At 40.7% G+C, this 26,595-nt stretch overlaps 1 protein-coding gene across 1 annotated transcript; it reads left to right on the forward strand.

Moving 5' to 3' along the window:
* Positions 1–26,595, forward strand: RDH10 (retinol dehydrogenase 10). The gene is made up of 6 exons (XM_019453278.2): positions 1–296; positions 1,904–2,139; positions 21,784–21,882; positions 23,086–23,231; positions 24,970–25,101; positions 25,213–26,595. The coding sequence occupies exons 1-6, from the start codon at positions 8–10 to the stop codon at positions 25,334–25,336; spliced, it is 1,026 nt and encodes a 341-aa protein (XP_019308823.1). The 5' UTR covers positions 1–7; the 3' UTR covers positions 25,337–26,595.

Here is a 26,595-nt window from a genome sequence, read left to right on the forward strand (position 1 = left end):
CGTCGCGATGAACATCGTGGTGGAGTTCTTCGTGGTCACTTTCAAAGTGCTCTGGGCGTTCGTGCTGGCCGCGGCGCGCTGGCTGGTGCGGCCCAAGGAGAAGAGCGTGGCCGGCCAGGTGTGCCTCATCACGGGCGCCGGCAGCGGCCTGGGCCGCCTCTTCGCGCTCGAGTTCGCCCGGCGCCGGGCGCTGCTGGTGCTCTGGGACATCAACACTCAGAGCAACGAGGAGACGGCGGGCATGGTGCGCCACATCTACCGAGACCTGGAGGCGGCCGACGCCGCGGCGCTGCAAGGTAACTCGGACCTGCGCCGGATCAAGCCTCGCCCCACCCCCGAGCCCTCCCCGGGAGGGCCCCAAACCCCATTGCCCTGGTCAGCCCGGCTCGTCTTCGGCGAGTGGAGTTGGCCCCCTGGGAAAGGAGCACGGTCACCTCTGTTCTAGAAGGGGGAAGGTGTGCCGAACCCTTGTCTTTACGGGGGTCCTCTTTGGGGGCGAATGTCGGGTTTCCTAAACCCTCTGGGGATATCGGGAAGGCAGAGCTTGTTAGCACAGGTGTGAATCCTTAAGAAATGGCTCACTCGCTTTTGCGATGGGAGACTAAGGAGTCTGGGAAGTTGTTCTCAGACTCGACTGATGCATGTCTGTGTGTTACTGTGGTCTGAACCGCTGGGGCTAGGGCGGCATTGATGATTTCACTATAACTTTAGCCGCCAGAAAATAATTACATTGTTGCACCACAGACAGGTAAGTGCTTTAGTTACATTCTCAGCCTGATTGAAAGGTGTGCTGCCTCTTGGAAAGCGCTTGGACGATTTAAGCCTCATTGTAAATTTATTCCGTGTTTTTGATAACCTCAGGAAATCTGCCTCACTGTGTACTTATTAACTAACCTGAATCTGAGGGGTTTTGTTTTTTATTTCTTGTTTTTTAAGCCAAAGCGGAGACCATAACCAACCGTAAATATTGGTCAAGGAAATTTGATAATGGCTCTTGCTCTTTGACAAAATTTTTCATTTCCGGAAAATACGTAGAACTATACGGAGGAGATTAACTTGGACCCCACCCCTCCCCCCATATCGATCAATTTTCACCATAAGTATTGGCACCTGCCTTTTAGGCCAAAAAAGCAAAGGTCAAAACTGTTACATTTTCAAAAGTGGTATGGAAGGGTAGCAAATACAGATTTTTGTGTTCCCTGCTGAAACCTAAAAGATAAAGGTATTCAAAAACCAGGAAAGAGATTTGGGCTTTCAAAATTGAGATCTTCTGTGGTAAAATTGCATATTTACCTGTAAACTTGATTTACGCGAGGTGCTTCTGAGGAGAACTCAGAGATTCCAGTGAAAACAAACCAGTGACCTCCATTCTTTCATGAGAAGCTTTAGGTTCATTTCTTGGGTTTGGATGACTTCAGATTGTTAGCTACAGTTTTGATTTGTGAGCCTTAAGGAGGGTTCCCATTTTGAAGGTGCTCTTACTAAAAGAAAAAGAGCCGATTCTGGCCCCTGGTCCTCAAAAAAAGAGGAGTGTGTAGTATTTGTGTTTGGGAGGAGGGGGGTGTTATTCTCTGGGCTGAGATCAGTTCTTTCCAGGTGTCTTTAGCTCCAGGAAGCTGATCCCATGAGGTCTGACTTGTATTGGGCTTGTCACAATTACATGATTTTCCCCTAAGCAAAGTTATCCAGTAAATTGCTATAATTCCCAAAGACTCTTGGGGGAGGAAGGCAGCTGTAAGTTCAGTCATTGGCAAGCCTTATGGTGTTAGAAATCTGAAGCTCACTGTAGTATTTTTGTTTTGTGTGATCTTTGTCCTACTGATTGCCACGTGACTCACATTTTGCACCCCCCACCCTTTCTCTGTTCCATTTTTTCCCCCTTCATCTGGACTTCCGAGGACAGCTGGAAATGGTGAGGAAGAAATTCTGCCCCACTGTAACTTGCAGGTTTTTACCTACACCTGTGATGTGGGAAAGAGGGAGAATGTCTACCTGACTGCAGAAAGGGTCCGCAAGGAGGTTGGCGAGGTCTCAGTCCTGGTCAATAATGCCGGCGTGGTCTCTGGGCATCACCTTCTGGAATGTCCTGATGAGCTCATTGAGAGAACCATGATGGTCAATTGCCACGCACACTTCTGGGTAAATATAAACATCCTTGTTTTTATTACTAGGCCTTCCTCAATGAGAAGGTTGGGAAGGAGCCAGACTTCAATACCATCCTGGAAGACACCTATACTGTTTCACCACAAAGCTTCCTTCTAATTTGCTATTTCCCCATGGTGAATTACACTGTATGCCAGTTACTATCAAATAATTATTTTCTCCCCCCTCCCATGCAGTCTTTCTTGAGAGAGTAAAGGACTGAACATTTTGAGCTAGTTTGAAAGATTGCCATAAAAATAACTAGAGGGAGCATAAAACCCTGGGTTTGTTTATTTTACTTTCTGTTGAGTTTGTAAAACATTGGTTGTTCTTATGAATTCCTGAAGTCAGAGTTTAGGCTTCCAAATTACTGCTCAGCCACATTTTAGAAAGTGCCAGAGATTCTGAGATCAGCATTTGTGGTCCATTGGGAGTGGTCAGGCCACCCTGGCAGTCACTTAACATCCATTGACCAGCCACAGGGTCTGTGGCATTGTCCTGATGGAGTACGTCTCAGAACTGTCTCAGCTTATAAGATGCCTCTCTCAGGAGAACTGAAGTCACCCTGATAGGACCACAGAGTCGCTATATAAGGGGCAGGAGGACGGTGAGACTTGAGGAAGGAGAGACTTGAACCATATCTGCTTCTAACTGTCAGAACGACAGCATCTAAGGATGAGAGGGAAGGAGGGCCTTCTGTTGCTCTGGGGACAAGATGAATCCCAATTTTCCAGCTAAACTTCAGTAATGTTGGGTGTGAAGCTCTCCCCCATAACTGTACACTGTTGACCCACTTTATTCTCTTCCTCCTCTGAAGTAATTCCCCTTGATTTTCGTAGATAGGTAAGAGCCAATAAGGAAAGGGTAAGGAGGTAGGATGTTGCGTTGTTGTTTTGTTTTGTTTTGTTTTTTTTTTTGTATTTCCCATAGGCGGATTAGCCTTCTAATGAAACACAACAAAGAACTGTTTCTTTTAAATAGGTCACATTAAACCTCATTAATTTTTTAGCAACTGCTTAAAAACTTAATCTGGCTTTAGAAGTGCTTATTCAAATGTTGTTCCTTGAATATCAAACCATTTCTCTGATCCTGAAAGAAGCTTCCTTTAACGTTTTATTTTCAAACATGAGCTCTATTTAACCCATTTTCAAACCTCAAGAAATGAACACATAAATGACTTAACTAACTCATATTGATCTTTTAAATGAGTAAGGAGATTACCAAATACAGTTTGGGGGAACTTAAGTGTGTTTTGGTGGGGGGGGCGCATGTGCATAGGTGTGTGTGTGTCTGTCTGTCTTGTGTGCAGTGGGGGGTGGGCAACTGAATAAAAGTCCCTGCTGCCATGGGGTCCACAAGAACAAGTGGCAAGGGGGTGCATCAGGTGAGTAAAGGGCAGTACAGATGAATAAACTTGGCAATACAGTTTATCAAGAATCCTATGTATTGACAATTCCGAGTAAAACAAGCAGCCACCATTTGAAATAACACATGTGAATTGCAGGTGGCCTTGTAGTTTTTGTATTTGAACAAGGATGGAAGTGCCTTAGAAATTCCAGTTGATTTTAGTCAGCTCGTCATCCTTAAACAGATATACAGCCATTGGTGGGCTAGTTGTGAACCAACACCAGGATTTTTTTTTTCTCCGTAGCCTTTGACTGAGATGATCCTCAGTTTCTGAACCATAAACTTTGACCTACCCGGTGCTCTAAAATTTAGCTATCTTGCCTACTTTCTCTGTATGATTACTTTCCTGAATTGTAAAATTGCAAATGAAACCACACTTTTAAAGAAACCCCATACAATCTGCAGTTAAATACTTTGAAGAGGAAAGCAGCCTTTTCTCGCTAGACATCCTATAAAATGGGAGCTAATTTAGAGTGTGTTAAGCACAGAAAATCCATAGCTTTAGCTTTGAAAATGCACATCATTTGATATACTGTACTCTAATATTGGACTACTTTCTAACCTAAGGAGAAAATTGAATCAGGTCTCTGACAGAAAAATTATTGTGGAATTGAATCTGTATACTAAGGAGGAATATACCACCTTCCCAGAGTCCTTACTTTGCTTTGAGATGTTGCTTAACTACACAATTTAGGGAGTTCTTGGAAGCCTTGACCATAATGACGTCACTTCATATTAAAATATGGGAGGCTCCTGAATTCTCCAGCTGTTTTTCCCCTAAGCATCTAAACTTAAGAATTTATTTTCAATATTGAGTCAGAAAATTCATTTTAGAGTTGGAATTTCTGACTTCTTGCCGAGACTTACAAACCTTTTAAGAAGTTGAGAACTAGCAACTAAAATTTAAAGGAAGACTTACTATAATTTTTACAGGGACTGGCGGTGGGGGTGGGTGGGTGGGTGCACATATGCAGTGATGTAAGAGCTACCTGAATTCAGCTTCCTTTCCAGTAGTCCTCTTTAACAAAAATGTGTGTGACAACTGTCTAAAGATGTATTGGTTTGTGCTGTTTTCCTTCCAGAGAAAATAACCAGTGTGTCTTTTTACTGTATTTGGCTGGGGGAAAGAAGTTGCCCCGTTCACTTTAAAAAGTAGATCAGCTGAGCAAACAGTTGTGTAGTCATTTGAACAGATTGTCTGGAGCCAGACTTCTAAGTAGCAGTCGATGTCTGTTTTCATAAAACACTAAATGGTATGTTGATCGCGACCCAGAGTTAAAGTCCCATGTAGTGAATTGGAAAGCCGTGTGGACTTCCACTGAAAAGCTGTGGGTGCTCCTACTTCCAAACCCTTCTACTACTGGCCCTGCCTGGAGACCCTCTTCCTCCACTCTTCTACCTTTTAAGGCCTAGCTCAAGTTCTTACTATAATCTTCCCTCCCCACTCCAGCCCTTTTCTGGCATTTTTGCATATTAGAGCTGCAAGGATCCTTAGAGATCATCTTATTTTCCAATCCCTTATTTTCTGATGAAGCTGCAGTTAAATGACTTGTCTAAAGCTTTTTCTCTTCTTGCCATTATTTAAAAAAAAATTTTTTTTGTTCACGTCTATTTATTATTGAGAGACAGACACAGAGCATGAGCAGGGGAGGGGCCGAGAGATGGAGAGACAGAATCCGAAGCAGGCTCCAGGCTCTGAGCTGCCAGCACAGAGCTCCATGTGGGGCTCGAACTCACAAACCGCGAGATCACGACCTGAGCCGAAGTCAGACACCAGAGCCACCCAGGTGCCCCTCTCTTCTTGCCATTATTAATCTCTTACAACATCTCTTAATTCTCCTCCTTTGTGGCACAGTACATGCTCTTTTGTGTAATTTTTTATGCATTGTGCCCTGAAATTCTGAAATAGATGGCAAGCTTTCTGAAGGCAGTTTGTTATATGCTTCTATTTGTTTTCCCCTGCCTGCAATAGAACTCTACTCCTAAGACTAAATAAACACTCAATAAATGTTTGATAGTATAGGCTAGACTTCTGCTTAAATATTTAGAAGATAGCCTACTCAGAGGATACTCACAGGGACCTGTCTTCTGAAATTTCAAAAGGTAGTAGGCATTATGTTGGACTAATTCAAGCTGCATAAGATTGAGGAAATTTCAAAATGGGGCTGGCTCACATTCATAATTGTTTGTATCTCCTTTTGTTTTCCTATACAACTTTTCCATTCTCCCGGCCTCGCCTGTGTGCTCGTATTTACTGTAGTATATTAACTCTGCTCATTGGTGCAAGGCTAGCGACTGTGAGAAGGCCGGTGTTGATAAACCAATTTGAATCAAGCTCCAATTGAATTTACGGCAACCATTCATATTTCCTAATGGCTGGGCCTCAAGCAGAGGATTTTTCCTGTGTTCCTTCCTTGATTCTTAACCTCGTAGTCTGTACTTCTAAGCAATTAGAAGTTTTCACAGTACTTGCCGTTGTTCTGCACAGCCCTCCAGTGTCCTGTGATCCTTCATCGTCCAGTATTCTTCCATCACCAGCAGCTCTCCGAGGAACCTTCTCTTGGTCACCAGTTAAGAAGTGATAGATTTGTGATGGATTCTAGTCAGTATAATCTGTTGTGCGACATCCATGGTTAGGACAAGACCAAGGAGAATGTATGCAATACGATGCACATTAATTGGGGCATAATCACAGAAAACATTCACTTAGGCTCCCTCTGTATCTCTGTGTGCTACAAAAACTTGAAAATACCTCTCTAGACTCCTTTGAAATATGGCAGGTTGGCCTCCATACAGGAATTACAAACCCATGTTTCCCCCCAAAACGTTAATGTTGCTTCACTTGTTATTTTTTTAAGAGGAGTCCAATCTTAGCTTGCTGTTTTTGCGAGACATAGTTTATCTGTAGATCCTTTTTGACCAGAGAGCTGCATTTGGCCTTTATACGTGAGCAGCAAATTGATCCCTGATTAACCAAAAGGGGGTAGCAAAAGCATTTAACTCCAGGCCTTTTATGTTCTGCAGAAATTTTGCATGGTTAAGGGCTAAATCTGTCAAATAGCTAGTCGGTAATTTACTTCTATTGATACGGTAGTCAGACAAGATAATTGGTAGTTAATTAATAGACCACTTAACTTAAAAGGTTTCACAGTTTTAAAATACTAATTACTGAATTAGGCATTTATCTATATCCAAATGTCTAAAGTCTATTTAGTTAAAATCCATCCAGGAAAAGTAAAAGCCCACCACCTAGATCTGAGTAATGTAGCACTTAAAGACATTAGTGCTATGGTAGTACCTAATATCTCATGAATGGTCCCTAATCATTAGTGTTTAAGTTCCTATGTGATTTACTGGTTTTTAATCTCAAATACTGTATTGTTCTCTGGTTAGAGAAACCTAGTTTTGTTCAAGTCCTCTTAGGTTTAGAATTAAAAAAAAAAAAATCCTTTCTAAAGTGTTCATATAAAACTACTAGGCCAGTACTTCCTCCTTCAAACCATAATATTAAGAATTGTTATACCAAATGTTTTATAAAATATTATTTTCCTATCTTACAATAGCTACTAAAAGGTTAGAATTCATGGCCAATGTTTAAGTCTCTGATAGAACGGGTCTGTTAAATAAATAACATGCATAAGTATCATGTTTGAGCTTTAGAAATAAAGATTTTTTAGGTCTTGAACTGAACTGCAAATTGACCTGGGGTGTGAATACTCTATCTTATTAATTCTTGTGAGCCCACTTCAGAATATCTCTTAGGTAGCAACCACTCAGGTACTTGGGACTGTGTCCCTAAGAGGGTCATTTCATAGCCTTGTTTCTAACATAGAATAAGATCACATGCCCATCGAACATCGAGTTTCTGTGTTCGGTATGTTACATGCTAGGCCCAAATCTATTGCTACTAGGAATCAGTATCTATGACCTGATAAAACATCACTTTACATAAGTGGTATGAGCAGAGAACCATCCTCTAAAAATCTTTGCAACATTTTAGATACATGTTTTAATCTGTGTCTGGTTACCTCAGTTGTTCAGAAAAATATTGCTGAGTAACCAATGTCATATGAAGAAGTAATAGTGCTCCCATAATTGCCAAATCCAGTGTGCAGCTTGATCGTTCTACAGAATGTGATCCTGTTAACCATCTCTGAAACTCATCTTTAGTTTCCACAAAAAGCCCACTTTTTCCTGCTTCTCTTGTCTTCCCAGTCCTCCTGGCCTCCCTGCTTCTGAGATGTCATGATTAGGACTGCATACTCAGACCTCTTCTCACTGTGTACCTCTAGCTGGGTAATCTGTTTATTTCAACGGCTTCATCTGATTTCTGACACCGTTCCCAAGTTCACACACCTGTCTTGGCTGTTCCACTCATTCCCTAAAATCAACAAATCTCAAAACTGAACTCACTTCTTTTTGCCCCTTCTTGAATTCCCTGGTGTGGCCAGTGCCAAACTTGGGAACATCAGCAGTATCTTTAATTCTCCATCCTGCCCGCATTCATGAGTCCTGACTGTTCTGTTGCTACCATGTACTTTGATCCCCTCCTTCCCAGTCCTGCCTTATCCCATGTGCTTCCATCACCTCTTGCCTGGACTTTGGGAGGAGTCTCTGAACTTCTTTCCCTGTTCCCAGCCTTTGCTCTTCAACGTAGGGTTATCTTAGCAGACTCGAATTTGTTATGTGCCTGCTTAAAGATTATGCTACCCCAAACCCTTGGGTGACCATATTGTTCACAGCATGAAGTCCAGGCTTATTAGAATGGCAGCTTAGATCTTCTAAAGCTGATTTCCACCTGCCTTCCAAACTCATCATCTATCATATCTCCTGGTCAACCCAAAACTCCCACAGGGCTGGATGCCTCACTGTGCCTTGATGGAGCCCTGAGCACTCCACTGTCTGCCATTTGAGTCCTGGGAGACAAAAGAAGTTGAATAGTTTAGACAAAATGTATCACTACTCCTGAGAGAGGAAAAAAATATTCATAATATTTTCGTGTTAACTTAATAGTCTCTTTGTATATTAGGGTGTAGTCCTTGTAGAATAGTTTAAAGTTCTATCCAGAGAATGGCCCACTCTTGTTTGATTATGTACTGTTATCTCGATTCCTGGAAGCGGAGTTGATGTTTGTTCTTTTCTCCCTCATTATTTCTTCATCTAGGGCTTTATCCATTATCTGCCCAAGTAGAAATTAATCTACAGGACATGTCAAAGTGAAAGCATTCTGTAACCTGTTCTAATGTTAACACTGATTGAATAGCTTGTTCAAAAAGCTTGAATGGAGTGTGCCTGGGTGGTGTCCTTTGCTGTTCATTGCAGGATTGGGTCACTGGGGCCTAGGGAAGAGCTACAAACCCTGTGGCCAAATACTTAACTGCTCATATTCTCCTCATTTATTCTCTCCCTTTAAATTTGTTTTTACCCTAACCATTTTTCAGACTTTTAAGATCTTTGGCAAATTCTAGTGAATTGACTTTAGTTAACTTGAATACAATTCCTTTCAAGAAGTTTAATAACCTCACTTGGGACTTAGAATAATTTTTTAAAGTAGGGAACCCCTTTTTATTTGTTTTTTCCTTGAATTAAAGAATATTAACAGACTCCTCTAAAATTTCTGCTCTGTTTCTTTCAGAAACCAAAATTAAGCTTTGTTCAACTATACGTAGCCAGTATGCCTCTGTTTAATTCAGATACCTGCCTACGTGGATAGATGTATAGATGACATGTTTGTTTTCTTGATTTGGAATGCTTGATGAATAATAAGGCTCATGACTATGGTGTATTTATAGCCAGCAGACTGGAAAAAGTTCATTTGAGCCACTGTGTTAAGTCCTAAATACCCAGGATGTTTTTGGAACCCCAAATTGTATGTACTATGCTGAATTTCCACTAGGGGGTGTCCTGGCAGGGTGGATTTGTATCTTCTTTCCTTGTGCACATACAAGCGGTAATTTTCCCAAGATAAAGGGCCTTTTGTAGCTAATCTTTGTAGTATGACAAACTCTGATAGTCCTTAAGAAATCGGGAACTACTCCCTGTATCAACTGAATGAGTTAAATCCAATGTTTTGAGCCTGGAACTCTAGGGATCAGATTAAAATGTGTTAATCTCTCTTGGTTTAATTACTGATTTTTTTTTTTTTTTTTTTAAATCTCAGAAGTTACTATAGGAGTTAGCTATTCAAAGAACTAACCCTTTATAGTTTCTATTATCATCTGACCTAAAGATTCCTTTTAGGCTGAGACTTCTTGTAAGCATAATGGGAAAATAACTCAGAGGGTGGTATCTTGTAATTCTTTCTTTGAAAATCTGTAGTGGACAGGTAGAGTGTACAGGCAGTCTTTGGAGTGGGCCAGCCTTAGAGAACTTTGCTATATTGTGGCCTCACACTTAAGATACCACTGTTTGGAGTACAGGTTGTCAGAGCAGGGCTGTAGGACTTAATCCCAGTCACCTTGACACATTTGGCCAGCCATTGGGTCCCGGTCGGCCTGGGTTTGCAAGCTTACGCCATCCCAGCCCTGGAGGGTGTGCCTTTCAACACAGGGAACACTTATATCTTTCACTTGATCTTACCCAGCATGGCCCATTCTTAGATTCCTTTTTCATTTTACTTTATTTGTCAATTCTCTTAGAAATCAAGTTCACACCTGTCAGGGACCATTTTCCTAAACGCTCTGAGACTAAAATTAAGTGAACCACAGGGAAAAAACTGAATATCCTCTCCTAATGATCATAAAACTTTCAACACTGCAGCAAATGCTGCTAGAATATTTAACAAGTCAGGGCAATTACTGCCGCAGCCTTGAGTGCTGTCAAATTAGCCCAACTGACAAGCCACTTACGATGAATTCACATTTGGAAACAAAACATTACTTGGTCTGTGAAACTTTCAAAGATCACACAAAGTGATGCATGAAAGATGGCCATGGTGTTAATATTGTGAAGGTTGTTTTTTGTGGGGGTTTTGTTGTTGTCTTGCTTTTTTTGTTTTGCTTGGTTTGGTTTGGGGAAACCGTGCTGTTTCTCTCTCATTTGCTGCTGCTTGCATAAAAACGTGAATTTTTCTTGCCTTTCTTTCAAATAGCTTAGTACTGGAATTTTTAAATATTAACAAGGTTCAGCTTCTTAGTGTTATTCTAAACAATGGGGCTCAAAAGAACACTTCCCAAATCAGTGTAACTGGGAAAATATTTGTGGTATAACTTATGTAAGCACATGGGTATTTTGAGGACAACTGAAACTTAAAATTCAAAGCCTGAATTTTCCCACCTGCAAATTGCACTTAACATACTGCCCCCTACTGATTTCTCAAGGGTTTTTAAAGACGAGATAGTTCTATTATCTCTTGGGAAAAAGACACATCAGGTATAATAAGTTATCTTAAAATAGTTCTGTACTAACTTTTAATATTTTTATGTTTGCTAGACTCTTCTCTGTCAGGTGTCGTAATTTATATTTTCAGTGGTTGTTTCTGCTCCTAGTAAAAGAGGACTGGAGGAGAGAGGGTTAGAGGAGAGGTGTTACTGGAAAGCGTTGTTGTTTCCCAGCAGCATCTAGGGTTCTGAATGGAAGGGGCTGGGCAACTGAAACAGCTGCTTAGCAATATGGTTTTGAGGCTTCTTCTGGTGGTCAGCTACTGGCATTTTGCCGGAAGCGTGGTCTGGTGCTGTGTGGAGGGCAGGGAGGCCTGGGAGCCATACATAGTAAGAACCAGGAACTGCAGGAACTTGAAGAAACAACATCACCAAAAATAGATGGCACTTGTAACCAAAATAGCCTGTAAATATATGCTTAATGAGTCTTGAGTGCATTTACTATACTTTTATATAGCACTTAAATTTTACAGACCCTTTCATAAACACTCTCCTCTCATTTGAGCCTCAAAGCAACCCTGAATTAAAGAGAGCCATTATCCCCATTTTTATGGATGAGGAAACAAACTGAGAGAGATTATAGGACTAGCCTAAGGTCACCCCTGGGGAAAGAAGAACCTAGGACCCAGACCCTCATCCCAAGACTTTAGTTTAGAACTTCTACAAATACTTAGCTGGGCCACTGGTTCAAAGCTCCTTGTCAATTTTCTTCTGTGAGTCACTTATGAAAGAATCCCCCTTCAAATGCTGATTGTTTTTTTTTTTTTTTTTACTAGCTTAGTTCGTTTAGCAATGACTAATGAACCCTAGCTTAATATCTCCAGAAAGTTTGCTCCATAAATTAGACAAGAATGTAAAATTCTAGACTAAAGAACTAGCACCTCATCAGAATTTTATTACTAAAGCCCAGTTCATGTGTTTTTTCCCTGCCTTTTCTGTAATTTTTCATGGTTTGCATCTGAGATGGTTACCTCATTGAGAAGACTGTAGGATATTCTCAGTCACTTGGCTTCCTTGCTTTTTCTGGTTCACATGTCGACATTGACAAGCTGGACACAAAAGGTAGCAAATAAACAGGGCACTTCTATGAGGACTGGCTACACAAAGTTCTAGAAATACTTGGTACCATAAAGTGTCAGTAACAGGATGATTTGAGTTTTGTTTTTTGTTGGTGTTGTTTTAAAGCTTATCTCCTGGAAAATGTAAAACTTTTATTCTGTTACATAATAATCTTACGGGATTAGAATTCCAGATAACTCTATAAGCTTTGCCTTTGGAAATGCTAATCATGGATTTTCAAAATTATGCAGTTTTGCCCAGCTGCTGTTGTCCAAACTTCTGGCCCAAGCATCTGATTTGTAAAGGGGCTGTTTTCCTAGGTGGGGTTTTTTCATAGGCTTACCAAAGCATGAAAGCTTCAGAAAGGTAAATGTGAAAAATGGAAAAGGTAAAAGCTGAGGTGGAATGGCCCTAAATTCCTGGTCTTGAAAGCTGAGCCTTCAAAGCCTCTGTGGATGCAGGGAGAGGACTTTGAAGCCTCCTAGGTCTCTGTTTGCGAGCCTGTTCTAATGGCTAAGGGGTTGTCCTAGTCCATTTGCACTGCTGTAACAATCATACACTGCATGGGCTATAGACAACAGAAATTTCTGTCTCACAATTCTGGAAGCTACAAGTCTAAGAAGATCAGGGTGCCAACAGATTTGGCATCTGGTGAGGGCCCACTTCTTAGTTCATAGACAGCTGTCTGCTGAAACCTCACATGGCAGAAGGGGTGAGGGGTTTCTCTGGGGTCTTCATTAGAAGGGCACTGATCCCATTCCTGAGGGCTCCCTAAGGCCCCACCTTCTCACTCCATCACTTTGAGTATCAGATTTTAACATGCATTAACATTCAAAACAACAACAGAGGGGCTTGCCACTGCTAAAAATGGATCCAAGGCAAATATACAGAGAATCAGTCCATAAACTCTCATAGTTGTCTGTAGAAGGCACTGGGAGCCCTTGACATTGGTTTGAACCAGGCTTTATCTTATAAACATAAGAATGGAATGGTATGGAGAGTGGGGCTTCCCAACCCCTAATATCCCGGTTCAGAGAGTGAGGGTAGGATAGAGGGCAGCAAACTTAATCTTCCAATTCTGCTGAGTTTGTAGGAGAAATTGATCTGAAGCCCCTTGAGGTTTAGAGTAGACAGATTCCCTAGCTCTCGCTAGAACCCTGTGCTCAGCCTGTGTTCCAGAGCAGTGGCAGTAATGGCATCATCTGGCAGATTGTATGTTAGAAAAGCGGACTCTCAGACCCCCTCCCAGACCTCCTGGGCCAGAATCTGTATTGGACTCGGATACCGGGTGATTCTTTGGCACATCAAAGTTTGAGGAGGAACCGGTCTTGAATACGCATTTTCCTTCTCACTTTCTCAATATTCTCCTTACCCTGCCTTTTTGTTTTTCTTTCCTGAGCTAATCAGCCCTTTAGAAATCTCCCAGACAAGAAAAATGCCAGACCACACACTCTGTGTTCCAATCTTACTCTAGGTTTATTATTATTATTATTATTTTTTTTTTTAATTCCGGTCCAGTATCTAAAAGGAAGAGTGCAGGTGCACTTTTGCTCCCTATTCCCCTTGGTCACCGTGCCCAGGATGGAGTTTCCAAAGCCCTAAGAGTCACGAAACAAAATGAAGACCATGCATTAAAGAGCTACATTCTTCCTGCCCAGGATAAGTTACAACCTTGCCTATTGTGCATGCCCCTTTCCTCTGCTCCTGGCCCCTGGCGTATCACTGGCATCCAGTATCAGATAATGGAGGGTATGATTTCTCAGACACCTGCTGTACCTAAGAGGAGGTCTTCCTTTTTAGTTTTCACAATTTAGGAACAGTTTAGGTGGTTTTGCCAGAGTTGTGATTGATAAGTGATTAGTGCCATCTTCTGTGATGAAGCTAGAATATACCAGACCAGTTACTGGATTAGCAATCATTGTCCTTGAAGATATCTCTTAATTTAGTAGTGGAGTGGTAGTTTGAAGGTACTGACATATAAGCTACAACTGATGGGCTTTTGAGCCCAAATTTAAGTTGTGATTTTTTAAGTCCAAAATGCCTTCTGAATCCAGAAAAATGTCATATACTACGAGAACTAAAGCTTAGAAACAGTTATCAGCATGGAACCTGATTTGCTAACGTGCATGTTCCCTCAGATGTTGACGAAAGTTTTCTCTTTAACTGTGCCTCACACAGCATAGAGACCTCATAGACCCTCATCTGTAATGAGTAAATTCTATGTTGTTACAGTACACACTTCAGAATAAGTTTTCAGGAGTAACTTCTTGATTATATTTTTTACTTACGTAACGATTTTATTATTTTTGAAGATTCCACCGTAAGCAAACTAGGAAGCAAGGGAGGATGTAAACTGTTTACACATACGAAATACAGAGGATGATGAAAGGTGATCACGGGGACGTTGCTGGGCCATGCTGTTGGAATGGGGGCAGAGGGACAAAGGAGTCCGGCCCCTACAGAGGGTCTGAGCAGTGGCTGAGCTTGTGTGTGCAGTGTTTATGCCTCCTGGAAGTGGTTAGTAGTCACTAGAGCAGAAGCGGGGCCTCTGCCCTTTGGAAGATCTGTCGTTATTACAAGTTCTGAGATGCGATCTGAGTTTGGGGCAAAGCAAAGGGATTAATGACAACATGTTGTTTAGCAGACTATTTGGCTGCAATTTTGTGGGTTATTTTCATCATTCTGTAAAGCGTTATTAAATAGGGAAAGGGGCCTGAGCTTGAAGGAGATCATGGAACACTCCTTTGATCATCTGGGACTCGGCCAGGGGGAGGGTCAGGGAAGACAGCGCTTCAGGAACAGTGTTCAGCGTTCAGTTTCTTTTAACATACCGAGCTTCGCTGAGTTTAACCGAGACACAGAAAAACAATGTTTTGCAGATAATGTGTAATTTTGTTAATATGTAAGAGGTTTGAACTCAAGTTCCATTATTTTAAAAGGCACAGTCATGACATCATATAAATGTTTAATGAATAGATTTTTACTGCTTACCAGATGCTGGCATCACACTAATGGAACTGATACCGTATTGAGTCATTTACGAGAGTCTTATGCAAGTTATACCTCAGTGTTACAACTTGTATTTCGAATGTGTGCTAGGAATCGAAGAAAGCATTATTGGATATAAGTCGCTGTAACATTTTTGAACAAAGAAACCTTGGAGAACCTTCTCTTTTTGTCTCACAAATGAGTTAAAATCAAGATTCAAAGAGGTCAAGTAATAAGGATGGTTAGCTGATTGGCAGTTGGGACCATGTGGACTCCAAAGACCAGTGTACTTTACAGACAGATTGAGTTTTAAGTTACCTCCTTTCCAGCATTTCTGCATAGCAAACCCTAAAATGCAAGGGAATGTTGATGTGTGAGTTGCTGCCTTGGGGTAGATTCATCCCATGCTTTAACAGTGGGAAGGCAAGTTAATGAAGCATTTATTTTTGCTGAATAACTCATGGTGTCATCATCTAGGTGTTCATTTGAAAAGCCCAGCTCTTTTATTAGCTTCTTGGTTGCAGGGCAACTGTAGGAATGTACTAGTGCATGTGTGTTAAGCATTAACTGCTGATGCCTTCAAACGTTAAACTAATCCCCATAGCCTCAAAATAATAACAAAAAGGACAGTAGATGTAACACTGGTATGCATTCAACAGTTATGACATATTCTTTAGCCTCTCTTCTATAGCTAAAGACGGAATGTTTTGTGTCAATCTGATAAGAGATTTTGATGAACATTTTGTTAAGTCCGAGATTAGTTCCAGGCTTCAGTATCGTGGGGCTCTGTTGCACAATTTGTCTGGAGACTTTCCTGTCTCTACAAACACACCAAATAAGAACAACAAAAAAAAAAGCTGTCATTCAATTATAATGGTTTCAGAATTTGTGCTGTTAAGTGAAACTAAAAGATTTAGAGTCAATCAATATATTGCTAGCAAGTACAGATTTAGTTTTTACTTCCTAGTTAAAGATGATTTTGTGGGGCCCCCTGGCTGGCTCAGTCAGAGGAGCATGCAACTCTTGATCTCAGGGTCGTGAGTTCGAGCCCTCTTGTTGGATGTAGAGATTACATAAATAAATAAAATTTTTTAAAAGATAATTTTGTAATGAAAACTTTCAACTATCACATTCTGTGGTCAAAGTGAAATTTCTTAAGTTTGGTGGTCAGTATATTTACCAAGCAGATACCTGTAAATCTACAGAATTAAGAGTATTTAGCCATATGTTCCTTTCCCAGGTTAGCTTGGGGGTATGTCACCGTTTTTCAATCTTTAAACACGCTGATGATTTATCCTATTAGCCTTTTTAACTGCGCTCACTATATTTTCACAGCGCCTTCAGTTCTTTGTATGTACTACTGAATCATAGTTTTCCAGGAGCAGTGACTGAGTTTTCAGAGAAGAGTGCCACCAGATGTCATTTTAGCTTTGTAAATAAGCAGTATGTTCCTTTGTGATTCTGATAAAGATAAGTTACTCCAGGAGGCGACAAAGGCAGAAGGAGCAGAACAGCAAGTAGAGTTCTTGCACCAGGTGGAGGGGCCGTGAGGGTGTCCAGTCAGGTGTTCTTTGTGCAGTGGAGTCTTAACTGTACTTTTTTTTTTTTTCAAGTTGTGTATATACTGCTGTTAATTTGGGGATTCTGAAAAGCCTTACTATTTTATATGTGCTGATGATGTTAATCCTTTTCCCATCAAAATATGATTTATGACCTTCTTTACAAATGAAAGTCTTCTGTTTTTTGGTGTTCACATGAGAGATAAACACTTTAAAATGATTCTTTTTCAAAGATGCTTTTTCTGGACTTGACCGTAAGACAGTTATACAAACACACAAAAATATGGCATGAGGCCTTTTTCCTACTGTGAGAAATTAACTTTGCTTTTCCCTTAGTGTCCATTAACCTGGCATGGCTTGCAAATATGGAAAACACATTCTAGGTGTTTTACCTACACCTTTAAAATGTCATCAGTCTCGAAATTTCAAAAGCTAGGCTTTGCCAGACACCACATTTCTTCACATTCCCTTTTGTCGAACTTTAGGCTAATTTGTCCTGACAGTGCAGCCACAGGCTGTGTGTTGCTGTGTGTCATTAAGAGCACCAGGAATGATCTGGAGGGTTACAACTGTTGGAAGTTAATTTGGCGTAAACCTAACTTTCAAAGATTTCTCGAGATATGACATGTCATGTCTGTGTCCAGTCACACTTCTGTTTAAGGAATTCTTGTTTATATTATAAATATGACCTTTACAGTTATCTTTCAAAGTGCCCAGTGCTCTGAAGAACCCCGAGGAGCTGTAGCAATATTAGATTTAAGTATGTTTCATAAGAATGTCAGTGTCCATTTGAATGTCCCCCTCCCTCCTTTGTTTTTTCTTTTTAGTCAGCAGTAACAACCCCATCAGCTCGTGGCCAATTATGGTATTGGAGTCATGTGATAAAATTACTCATGAGTATTCAAAGGTCTGTCTCCACACTTTTTAGACAGACGCAGAAGGAGACAGAGATAAGAGTTATCTCTTGCTGCAGATAAAATACTCCCTAGATCTGTTCCAACTTTAAATTCTCCCACCGACAATGCCAATGAATGTATATTGGTTACTGACTCTGAGACCCCCTAGATCGAGAGTCAGCCATTTTTCCTGATGGAGAACTACATGTCCTCTGTTTTGCAGACATTTGAACAGAAGGACGTAGCGACGGAGCGCAGTTCTCCGACTCGGGTTAAGCGTCTAGCTAACTTTGCCAGCCACCACTGACACCAGCTGATAACTCTGCACTTTCTTTAGAGCCCCCTGTATTGGGTGGTAACTTCTGATCTAGGTAATCCGTCCTGAGAGTGGAGATCACACAGCAGTCCAGGTGTTCAGTGAGTTATCTGAGTTGCCCCTCTCAGATCCACCGATGGTGGCAGACGCATGAATTTATACTTAAGCCGTTTGGATGTGCTTTTAGATTTGCCCTTTATGTTCTTTTAATGACTCTTTGAGACAAAGTTAAAGATCACGAACCTTAGCTTGAACTGACTGGTGTCATGGCAACTAGCACTTCACCTTTTGCTGGTCCCCATCTCATACATGCTACAATATTTGTGCACATTAATAATTCATTGCAAAGTGCCAGATTTCTTTGTGCTGTCAGACTGTGTCAAGGACGGAATATGCTGTGCTATCTCAGATGTCATCTACCAGACTGTTGAGGGCAAGAGTAATTAGAAAAGAAAACTAGTCAGGTTACTTGGGAAAATTCCTGAAAATATGATGCTTTCTAGCCACCCATTTATAGCATTTTTCTTGTAAAGTAAGGGATAGAATTAGTGTTGATCAAAGTTTATTTGGTAATGTGCCCCAGACACAAGGCAGGACTTGGGTTGTGGAAATAAGGCACAAGCAGTAATTGCTTGCCTCCATTCAGGCAGCAAAGGAAATGATTAACAGCCTGAGTGCTCAGTCACGTGGATCAGGCTCCAGTGCGAACCCTGAAAACTCAGGTTTAAAAAGAAACCTCAGTGGTCCTGATGTGAACGCTCTTACCTCAGGCTTGCCTTTGCCTGGCACACACTAGGAGCTGAGTGTTTGACCCCAGTTTTGGGAAACCGTGAGTTTGGGTTTTGAGGCTGACCCCGGCCTTGGATGCCTTTTCTCACCTCCCAGTTTCCTCAACCTTGTTTGTTCTCAGCCTTGATAGCAGTGTCATTGTATTAGGCCTATAATTGGTGAGCTTCCTAAAGAATATAGGCCTTTGTCTGAGGATGTAGAAAATGCAATGAAACGACACATTGGATTTCACTTATACAGAAGGTCGTGTTTGTCCCTGATTGGGCAAAGAAATCACATATTTTAAACCAGACATTGACCTGCCACTACGTTTTTTTTTTTTTTTTTCTTTTTTGACTCTCCCTCCCTAAAGGAAGCTTTAAAACAAACCTGTGTCACACTTTACTAGCTACTCAAAGTGAAGCATATTTCTCTGAAAAATGTTTACAACCCACAATTGGAAAAGATTTTAGTCAGCCGTATTTGGATTCTTTTCTTCCTCTTTCTCTTTTTTTCCTCCTTCCTTTAAATACAAAACGAGTAGCTTAAATGTCCCTGCAGACTACTTGGTGGGAGGGTGGGTGGGGAGGAAAGCAGGCCCAAGTCACAGTTTTTAGAATACACAGGCATAATACCCTGTGGATACACTAGAACTGTTCTAGTGCTTTAACAATTAAGTGCCGGTAAGTGTAAATTCTGCTTAGAGACAGGCACAGAACCAGCTCCCGTTTTAGCCATCATCATTTGGCCAGATCATAAAACAGTACCTGCCTGTGATAGATAGATGTTCAAGAAACACTTGTTGAATGAGTAAGTTAATACCACCAGACTAATTTCAGGAAAAGGGGAAGGGGTCATTAATCAGTTTTAGAACATGCAACAAATTAAACTTAAAAAAAAAAGTTAGGAACTTGTTAATCTGGTATCACCTACATTTATATGGTGCAGGGGATCTGGATTGGTCATTTAACACCTGCAGGCAACAACGAACGTCGCACACGAGCACAGGGAGGTCATTAGAGCCAAACTGCTCTGTGTCCATGTGTTTCTAGTCAGGGCCAGCTGCCAGCTGGAGTGAGTGGTCACTGGTGATGTGAACAAGCAGGGTCAGCAATTCAGATTCATCAGGTGATTAAGCAGCAAGTTCTTGCCAGTATTCTATGCTGTGTGTCGTTTCTTGGGATTTAATATTGAGACTTTCTACGTACTTAAGAACTTAAAAGTAAGATCCTTTGAACTAAACCTATCCCTGTCTTCTAAGACTAGGCAAACTTTTAATACTTAAAACTGGTCTCCGAATAACGTCAAGAATAAATTTTATACTTTTTAGTTAATCTGGGAACAGTTCATCATAACCAGATACTTAAAAGAAGACTTACAGACTTGCTTACTTAAGGATACATTTTCTTATTTAGATTTAATGATGTTACTTTATTGTAATTCTTAATATAATGGCCATATATAAGCTGTTGAGTCTAAAATTGAACCTATAATGACCTGAAGTACCAGGTCTTGCCTTTTTTGCTATCAAGCAGACCAAAATAATAATTATCGTAATTGCCCTAGCCATTCCCACTAACTACTGCAAAGAAGTAAAAATCCAGCTGAAATGTGTCTCTCTTCCATCCAGTAGTATGCCAGGTCTCTGAAGTACGTAAGGCACATGGTTCACATTCTCTCCTCCACAGGGTATCACAGGGGAGTAATTCTCCCATAATCTTTGAAGCTTCATCTCCCAGCTTCATCTGAGGCAGCCAGACAAATAAATACAAAACAATCAAAATCAAAATCCCATAGAACATGTAATTATATGTTACGGTGAATGGTACTGACCATATGTCTTAAAGAAATATGAACAAAATTAAGGTGGTATAGAATTATATAAAGGCTCAACACCTCCAGTAGAGAATTATTTGGAAACTCCTGTGACATAAGCATGTTGAAAAGCATAAGAGGTTTTGTAAACACGTGACTAATATTATACTTTGAATGATGTAGGAGGGCATTGGCAGTAGATTGTCAGATTAGAGAAGAATTCATGGGTAAAACCTCACAGGTGAGAAGGGTGCCCTGGGCAGCAGCAGTGAGGTGGCCCAGAAAAATGGGGTAGGAGTTGGGGCGGGGGAGTTGCATGCTAATCAGGAGGCAGACTGGGGACCACCTTGGGACACTTGACAGACATTCGTCTGGCAACTGTGTGCACCATGGATTGGAACACAGAAATGCTTCAAAATAAATGGAATGACCGTTTTTGATCTTGTACATGCAAAAATTATTGTAACAAATTAGATATTTATGCAAAAATTCAGTGATCCCTTAGCCAGGAAATCCTCAGAGAGGGGCATGCAACTCTTCTTTAAGTCCAGTGTGTATTGTTTGGGTTTTTTTAACTTCATAAATCATGGGGAGGCTGTGTTGGCAATGGGATATAACTCAACAGTAGACAGATTGCTCTTTGCTGCTTTCTTTTAAGAAGCAGGTTATAAAACTGTTGGGAGCCTGGTGAAGTAGTTAATAGATCATCTTAAGCAATTTGAAGTAATTTTTTTTTTTTTTTTAAATACAGCCTTGTTGTGTCTTGAAGGCAAAAGATCCAGAGGGAAAAAGAGTTTAGCGAATAAGAAATCAATGCCGTCCCTGGGTCTGTTGCCCTGGAACTTCTGCTACTTGCTTGGCTACACTGGCCAGTCACCTGCTTCTGTGGGAAAGTCACTGCCCTGTAAACCTCCACAGAGGGGTGTGTTCATTCAGAATGCTGTAAGCTCTTGGCAGTGCAGTCAGCATAGGACACAGTTTTCATTAAAATGATCCTGTACTTTCATCCCGCGTTTTTACATCCTGAAGTACTTTACCTCCTGTAGATACAGGGTAAGCTGGAGGTCCTCTCACAGACCAGGAGATAGCTGTGTTAAAGTGTCATGAGCATAAAAAGATCTCTGACCTGGGAGTAGTTTAGATTAGCAGATAACTATCACTTGAAAGGTGATAAAGAGTCTTCGACTAACGGCTTTCTTTTCATCTCTGGAGATTGTCCCCAAAAGCTCTTGTGTTACAGTCCTTTTGGTCACGGCTTTATAATAGGCCTGCCATACCAATGATACGGTGTTATGTTAACCAGACACTTCAAGGATCTTCTCTTTTCATGAATGTGTAAGATTTTTAAATGAATTGGGAGACGTTTATTATGTGGGTAAAACATTAGGTAGGATTGGCTTTTAGATGAAACTCACAATGTCAGTTCTAAAGCTTCAATCTTCCTTCTCTTTCAGACCACTAAGGCTTTTCTTCCTACAATGCTGGAGATTAATCATGGTCATATTGTGACAGTTGCAAGTTCCCTGGGATTGTTCAGTACTGCTGGAGTTGAGGTTTGTCTGTCTAATATAAAGCATTTCCTTCCTTCAGTCGCTTTATCCCGAATATCCCCAAATCCTGTAAAGAGTACCTGTTGCCCATACATTTATGAAAGCACTCTACCTGTGTGCTGTTTGTGGAATGTTCTGCGATACCCCAGGGCCAGCTGGTGAGGTGCAACTCTAGTATCTTGTGCCATAAAATCACTTCTGCTAGTTTGACAAAGCAGCAGCAGCAGCAGCACTGGGTGGACCAGTCCTCAGTGTGCCCCATTTTCATTAGCAGTTCTGCATGATGGTGGTGGGGAGGTGCAGGGTCAAGAACGAAACCATGGAGGGCAGTGGCAGTGCCACGGGAAACAGATGAATGAGGCCAAAGGTTGACGTTCTGTTTTGGTCAACTTGCCAGAAGTGAGCCATCCTGTATCAGGTCATCAGAGAAGATGGCTACGGCAGATGTGAGGTGTCTCGCAATGTTAGATCTGTAGAACTGGGCTTAATCAAGCCCTGTTCTTCACCACAAATTGTAAAGTGCATGTGTGTGTATCAGGCTGTGCTGTCTGTCCTGTGGGAGCCTATAGCATAGAGTTAAAAACTGCATGCAAATATGCAAAAGAACACCAAATAACAGATGGCTTCCATGTTCTACATTTCCACTCCTACATTGCAAATGGGACAAAGGAGAACTTTCTATACCGTGTGTTCTTAGGTAAAGGTCTGGCTTAAGTTTGCAAGGTGTAGTTATCATTTTCTTCACTTTACACTAAAAAGACAAGTGGATCATAACAACTTATAACCTAAGCTAGACTCACCTTTGCTCTCATAGAATTAAACAAACTGGATTTTTATTCTCCTTTACTGAACAAGAGGCCATTTGTAAATTTCCAGAAACTTCAAAGTGAACCTTTCTCTATTTTTAGCTTCAGTGTGTTAGCCTTTATAGAATCCTTTGTGGTAACTTCCCCAAAGTAATATGATACTTGGTCGATGTGGCAAAAAGTGTTCGTCTGCTGTTGCTTTGAAAATATTATTTCTGCACCAAACCACATCAGATAGCTGTCTTTTAAAATGCTTTCCTTTTCTTTGCTTAGTCACCTGTAACCTTCTGTTTCAAACACATAACCAAAGTAATAGGATCACGGAAGCTTGAGTTCGGTGGGTTTGGTGGGGGATCTGTGCACATACTTAGTGTTTCTGTTCTCTCCCCCTCTAACTCAGGATTATTGTGCCAGTAAATTTGGAGTGGTGGGTTTTCATGAATCCCTGAGCCATGAGTTAAAGGCTGCTGAAAAGGATGGAATTAAAACAACGTTGGTTTGCCCTTACCTTGTAGACACGGGCATGTTCAGAGGCTGCCGAATCAGGTCAGTGAGAACCTATCTTATTGATAAAAAAGCTGGTTTAGAAATCATCTTTCCATATTGGGAGAATATGTAGAATCAGATCTTACCCTATAACTATCATTTCACAGTTCAACCTGTCATTTCATTGGTCAAGGTTTGTAAAGTTCCAATGAAAAAGCTTAACAGGTGAGGGTCGGATACCACACAGATACTAACATGAGGAAGTCAGTCTAGAAGCATCAGAAAGGAATTGGCCTCTCTGCACCTTCAAGAAGAAAACATAAATATCCAGGATTTTCCTTAGAAGGCTACTTCCTTAGGAGTTTTTTTTTTTTTTCTTTAGTATTGGTAAATGAATGTGACTTTGATTTGGATCTGAAACAATGTCACTGCCACAAAAGAGTAAGCTTTTCTTTTAAAAAGACCTTTGAATATTGCTCTCCAGATTTGGGAGCTTCCTTTTTGTGGAGAGTATATATAGGTAGATTCATTGTGACAGAATGAGAAGAACTATTTAGATTTACTAAAGACAAAGTAAAATTCCCACCCACTTTGAAAGGAGGCATATGGGAATATAAATGCCAGGTCACGTAGGACTTGAACTAAGCCGGTAAACAAGCTCACAAATCTTAATAGGATACTTGTGAAGACATGCTTACTTTGAGATCTTTCTGGGAAGAATTTGAAAGGCAAAGGAAGATAACTGAACCAGTTCCCTGTTGGTGAGGGCCATTCTTAACACATCCTGAGCCTGGCCAAGCTGGGAAGCAGGTGGAGCTTGATTTGAGTCATTCCAGTCTCAGGCTGACTCCCAGTCTGGACAGGGACCAGACTCCAGCTCTGCCTCTTTTCCCGTGTGTATGTGTGTGTGTGTGTTTCTTCGTCTTATATACTTAGAAGCCAATTGCTGAGAGTGTAAGGAGTCCTGTTTCCTATTTAGCATCATGGCAGGTGTCCAAAACTGTGGTGAGACAATGAAAAGTGAAAGGAGTACGTTATACTATTAGGTTATTTTAATGTGTAATGTAATGGATTCAGCTGAAGGTAGGATGTCTATATGTACTTTGTTTCAGAGACCCCCGAGAAAAAATAACCTTGGAATGTGTGTAACTGACTTCCTTCACTCAGGAAGGTTATGCCAGTATACATGCCATCATTTCAACAACACTTAGCACTGAAAGTTTGGCGTTGGGGTGCCTGGGTGGCTCAGTTAAGTGTCCAATGTTGGCTCAAGCTCAGGTCATGACCTCACGGTTCATGAGTTCTAGCCCCACGCTGGGCTCTGTGCTGACAGCTCAGAGCTGGAGCCTGTTTTGGATTCTGTGTCTCCCTCTCTCTTTGCCCCTCCCCCACTTGTGCTCGGTCTCTGTCAAAAATGTTAAAAAAAAAATATATTAGAAATAAATAAAAAGTATGGCATAATGTTTGGGTTGAGTGTTATGCCAAACACTGTCTTCTTTTTCTATTGAAAAAAATAGAAAAATAATATGAAATACATTTTAAGGCATTTTAAAAACATGATTTTCTCATTTTATAGAAAAGCAGACTGATTATGCTTTTTTTTTTTTGTAGCTCGTTTTCCAGACTATGCAAATAAAATGTATTCATAGTAAGAAATTGTGGAAAATACAGAAAAGCACAATGAAGGAAACAAAATGAACCTATGTTAGATAACACCGTTATTAATGTTTGGATGTGTATTTCCAGTCTTCCCTAGTTTGCGTTAATTAATTTTATTTTTCTAATGTATAACTTCCAGGAAAGAAATTGAGCCTTTTCTGCCCCCTCTGAAGCCGGATTACTGTGTGAAGCAGGCCATGAAGGCCATCCTCACCGACCAGCCCATGATCTGCACCCCCCGCCTCATGTACATCGTGACGTTCATGAAGAGGTAACTTGGGTGGGGTTCCCTGGTGCACTGCGTCTGTCTCATGCCCGCCCCACCCCTATAACTTCACATGAGACATCACATGTTTGCTAATAGCCCCCTTTCCCTTTTCAGCATCCTCCCTTTTGAAGCAGTCGTGTGCATGTATCGGTTCCTAGGAGCAGACAAGTGTATGTACCCATTTATTGCTCAAAGAAAACAAGCCACAAACAATAATGAAGCAAAAAATGGAATCTGAGAATCGATCTTTTTTGTATGGAATATCATTTCTATCAGAAGACGATCAAGGTATTTCAGTCCTATCTACATCAGCATTATTGACATTCTCTGGATTCCAAATCCATGTTGACTTTTTTTTAAATCAACTTTTTAAAAAATAAATAAAGTGTAAATTAACTGACTAGAATACTTGGAAAATGTGATCAGCAAAAGTGAGCTTACCTTGTTGCCAGCAGGCTCCTTTTCGGCCGAACCCTAAAACCTGTCAAATCTTTTAGACAAGCACTGTGTGACATCTCCAGGCTACCATTATTTTTTTTAATGAGCAGAAAGTCTAGAGATGATAACAACAGTGTGTTTCAGCTGTGTGGGTTTTTTTTTTTTTTAATCTCCATGGAGTTTATTAATTCTTGTAATTAAACTCTAGCCAATTGACACCCTTGCAACTTCAAGGACTGATAGTGCTCTATTTTCTCATGTTTTATAAGTTTCAGTTTTGCAAAGCCTGTGTGGCTTTTCGTGGTGTTTGTGTGTACAGCTCTTTTGAAAAGGAATTTTGAAATCTCCACCAATTTGAAGTAAATGATGTTTGATTATTACAGTAAAGGTGATCAGGTCTCTTAAAGTCATAATGACTGAAGTGTTAGCCGGATTTTTAATTTTATCTCTGAAATCTTCCCTTAAGGATCTATTACTCTGGAGACCTAGTTATCCACAAAGGTCATACATTTTCTACCTGTGAATTTTGCTGCATACAGAAAGTGCCCTTTCCTCAGGAAGTTGCTGTGTTTCATTTCTCTGAGTGGACTTTTATCTAGAATACATAGCAGCTCTGCAAAGAAACAGTTTCTAAAATTGGGAACTTCCGCATTAAAAAAAAGTCCCCATTTTTGTGCCAACTATGATTACTGAGGGGGAAAAACCATATTCTATGGAGTACGTATGGAAGGGTGTAAAGATTCTTAAAGTTTTATTCACATTGTAGAACAGCAATTGACATTTTTACAGTATTTTTTTGTAAAGCAAACTATTTTGTGCCTTGAATTTGGTAAATGTGTATTAGTGAAATGTTGTTAAAGTGGACCTCTACCTCTGTATCTAAATGTATACCATCCACTTGTAAATTACTATAAACTATTATGTGATTGCCTTTTTTTTTTTTTTTAGAATGTCTTGTTTAAATAGCGACCAATGTTTAAGGCTATTAAAATAAGCCATCTTTTACTAATTAATTGGGACGTTTTATAAAGGACTGATTAAATTTAAAGAATTAACCTA

The sequence above is a fragment of the Panthera pardus genome, unplaced genomic scaffold, assembly GCF_024362965.1.
Source record: "Panthera pardus isolate Hobbes unplaced genomic scaffold, ASM2436296v1 HiC_scaffold_7, whole genome shotgun sequence".
Taxonomy (NCBI): domain Eukaryota; kingdom Metazoa; phylum Chordata; class Mammalia; order Carnivora; family Felidae; genus Panthera; species Panthera pardus.

What these genes read in the sequence shown, in the direction of transcription:
- RDH10 (XM_019453278.2), top strand. Translation starts at nt 8, where the DNA reads ATGAACATCGTGGTGGAGTTCTTCGTGGTCACTTTCAAAGTGCTCTGG. An exon ending in CGACGCCGCGGCGCTGCAAG is followed by an intron (nt 297 to 1,903) that starts GTAACTCGGACC and finishes TTCCGAGGACAG; the next exon opens with CTGGAAATGGTGAGGAAGAA. An exon ending in ATTGCCACGCACACTTCTGG is followed by an intron (nt 2,140 to 21,783) that starts GTAAATATAAAC and finishes CTTCTCTTTCAG; the next exon opens with ACCACTAAGGCTTTTCTTCC.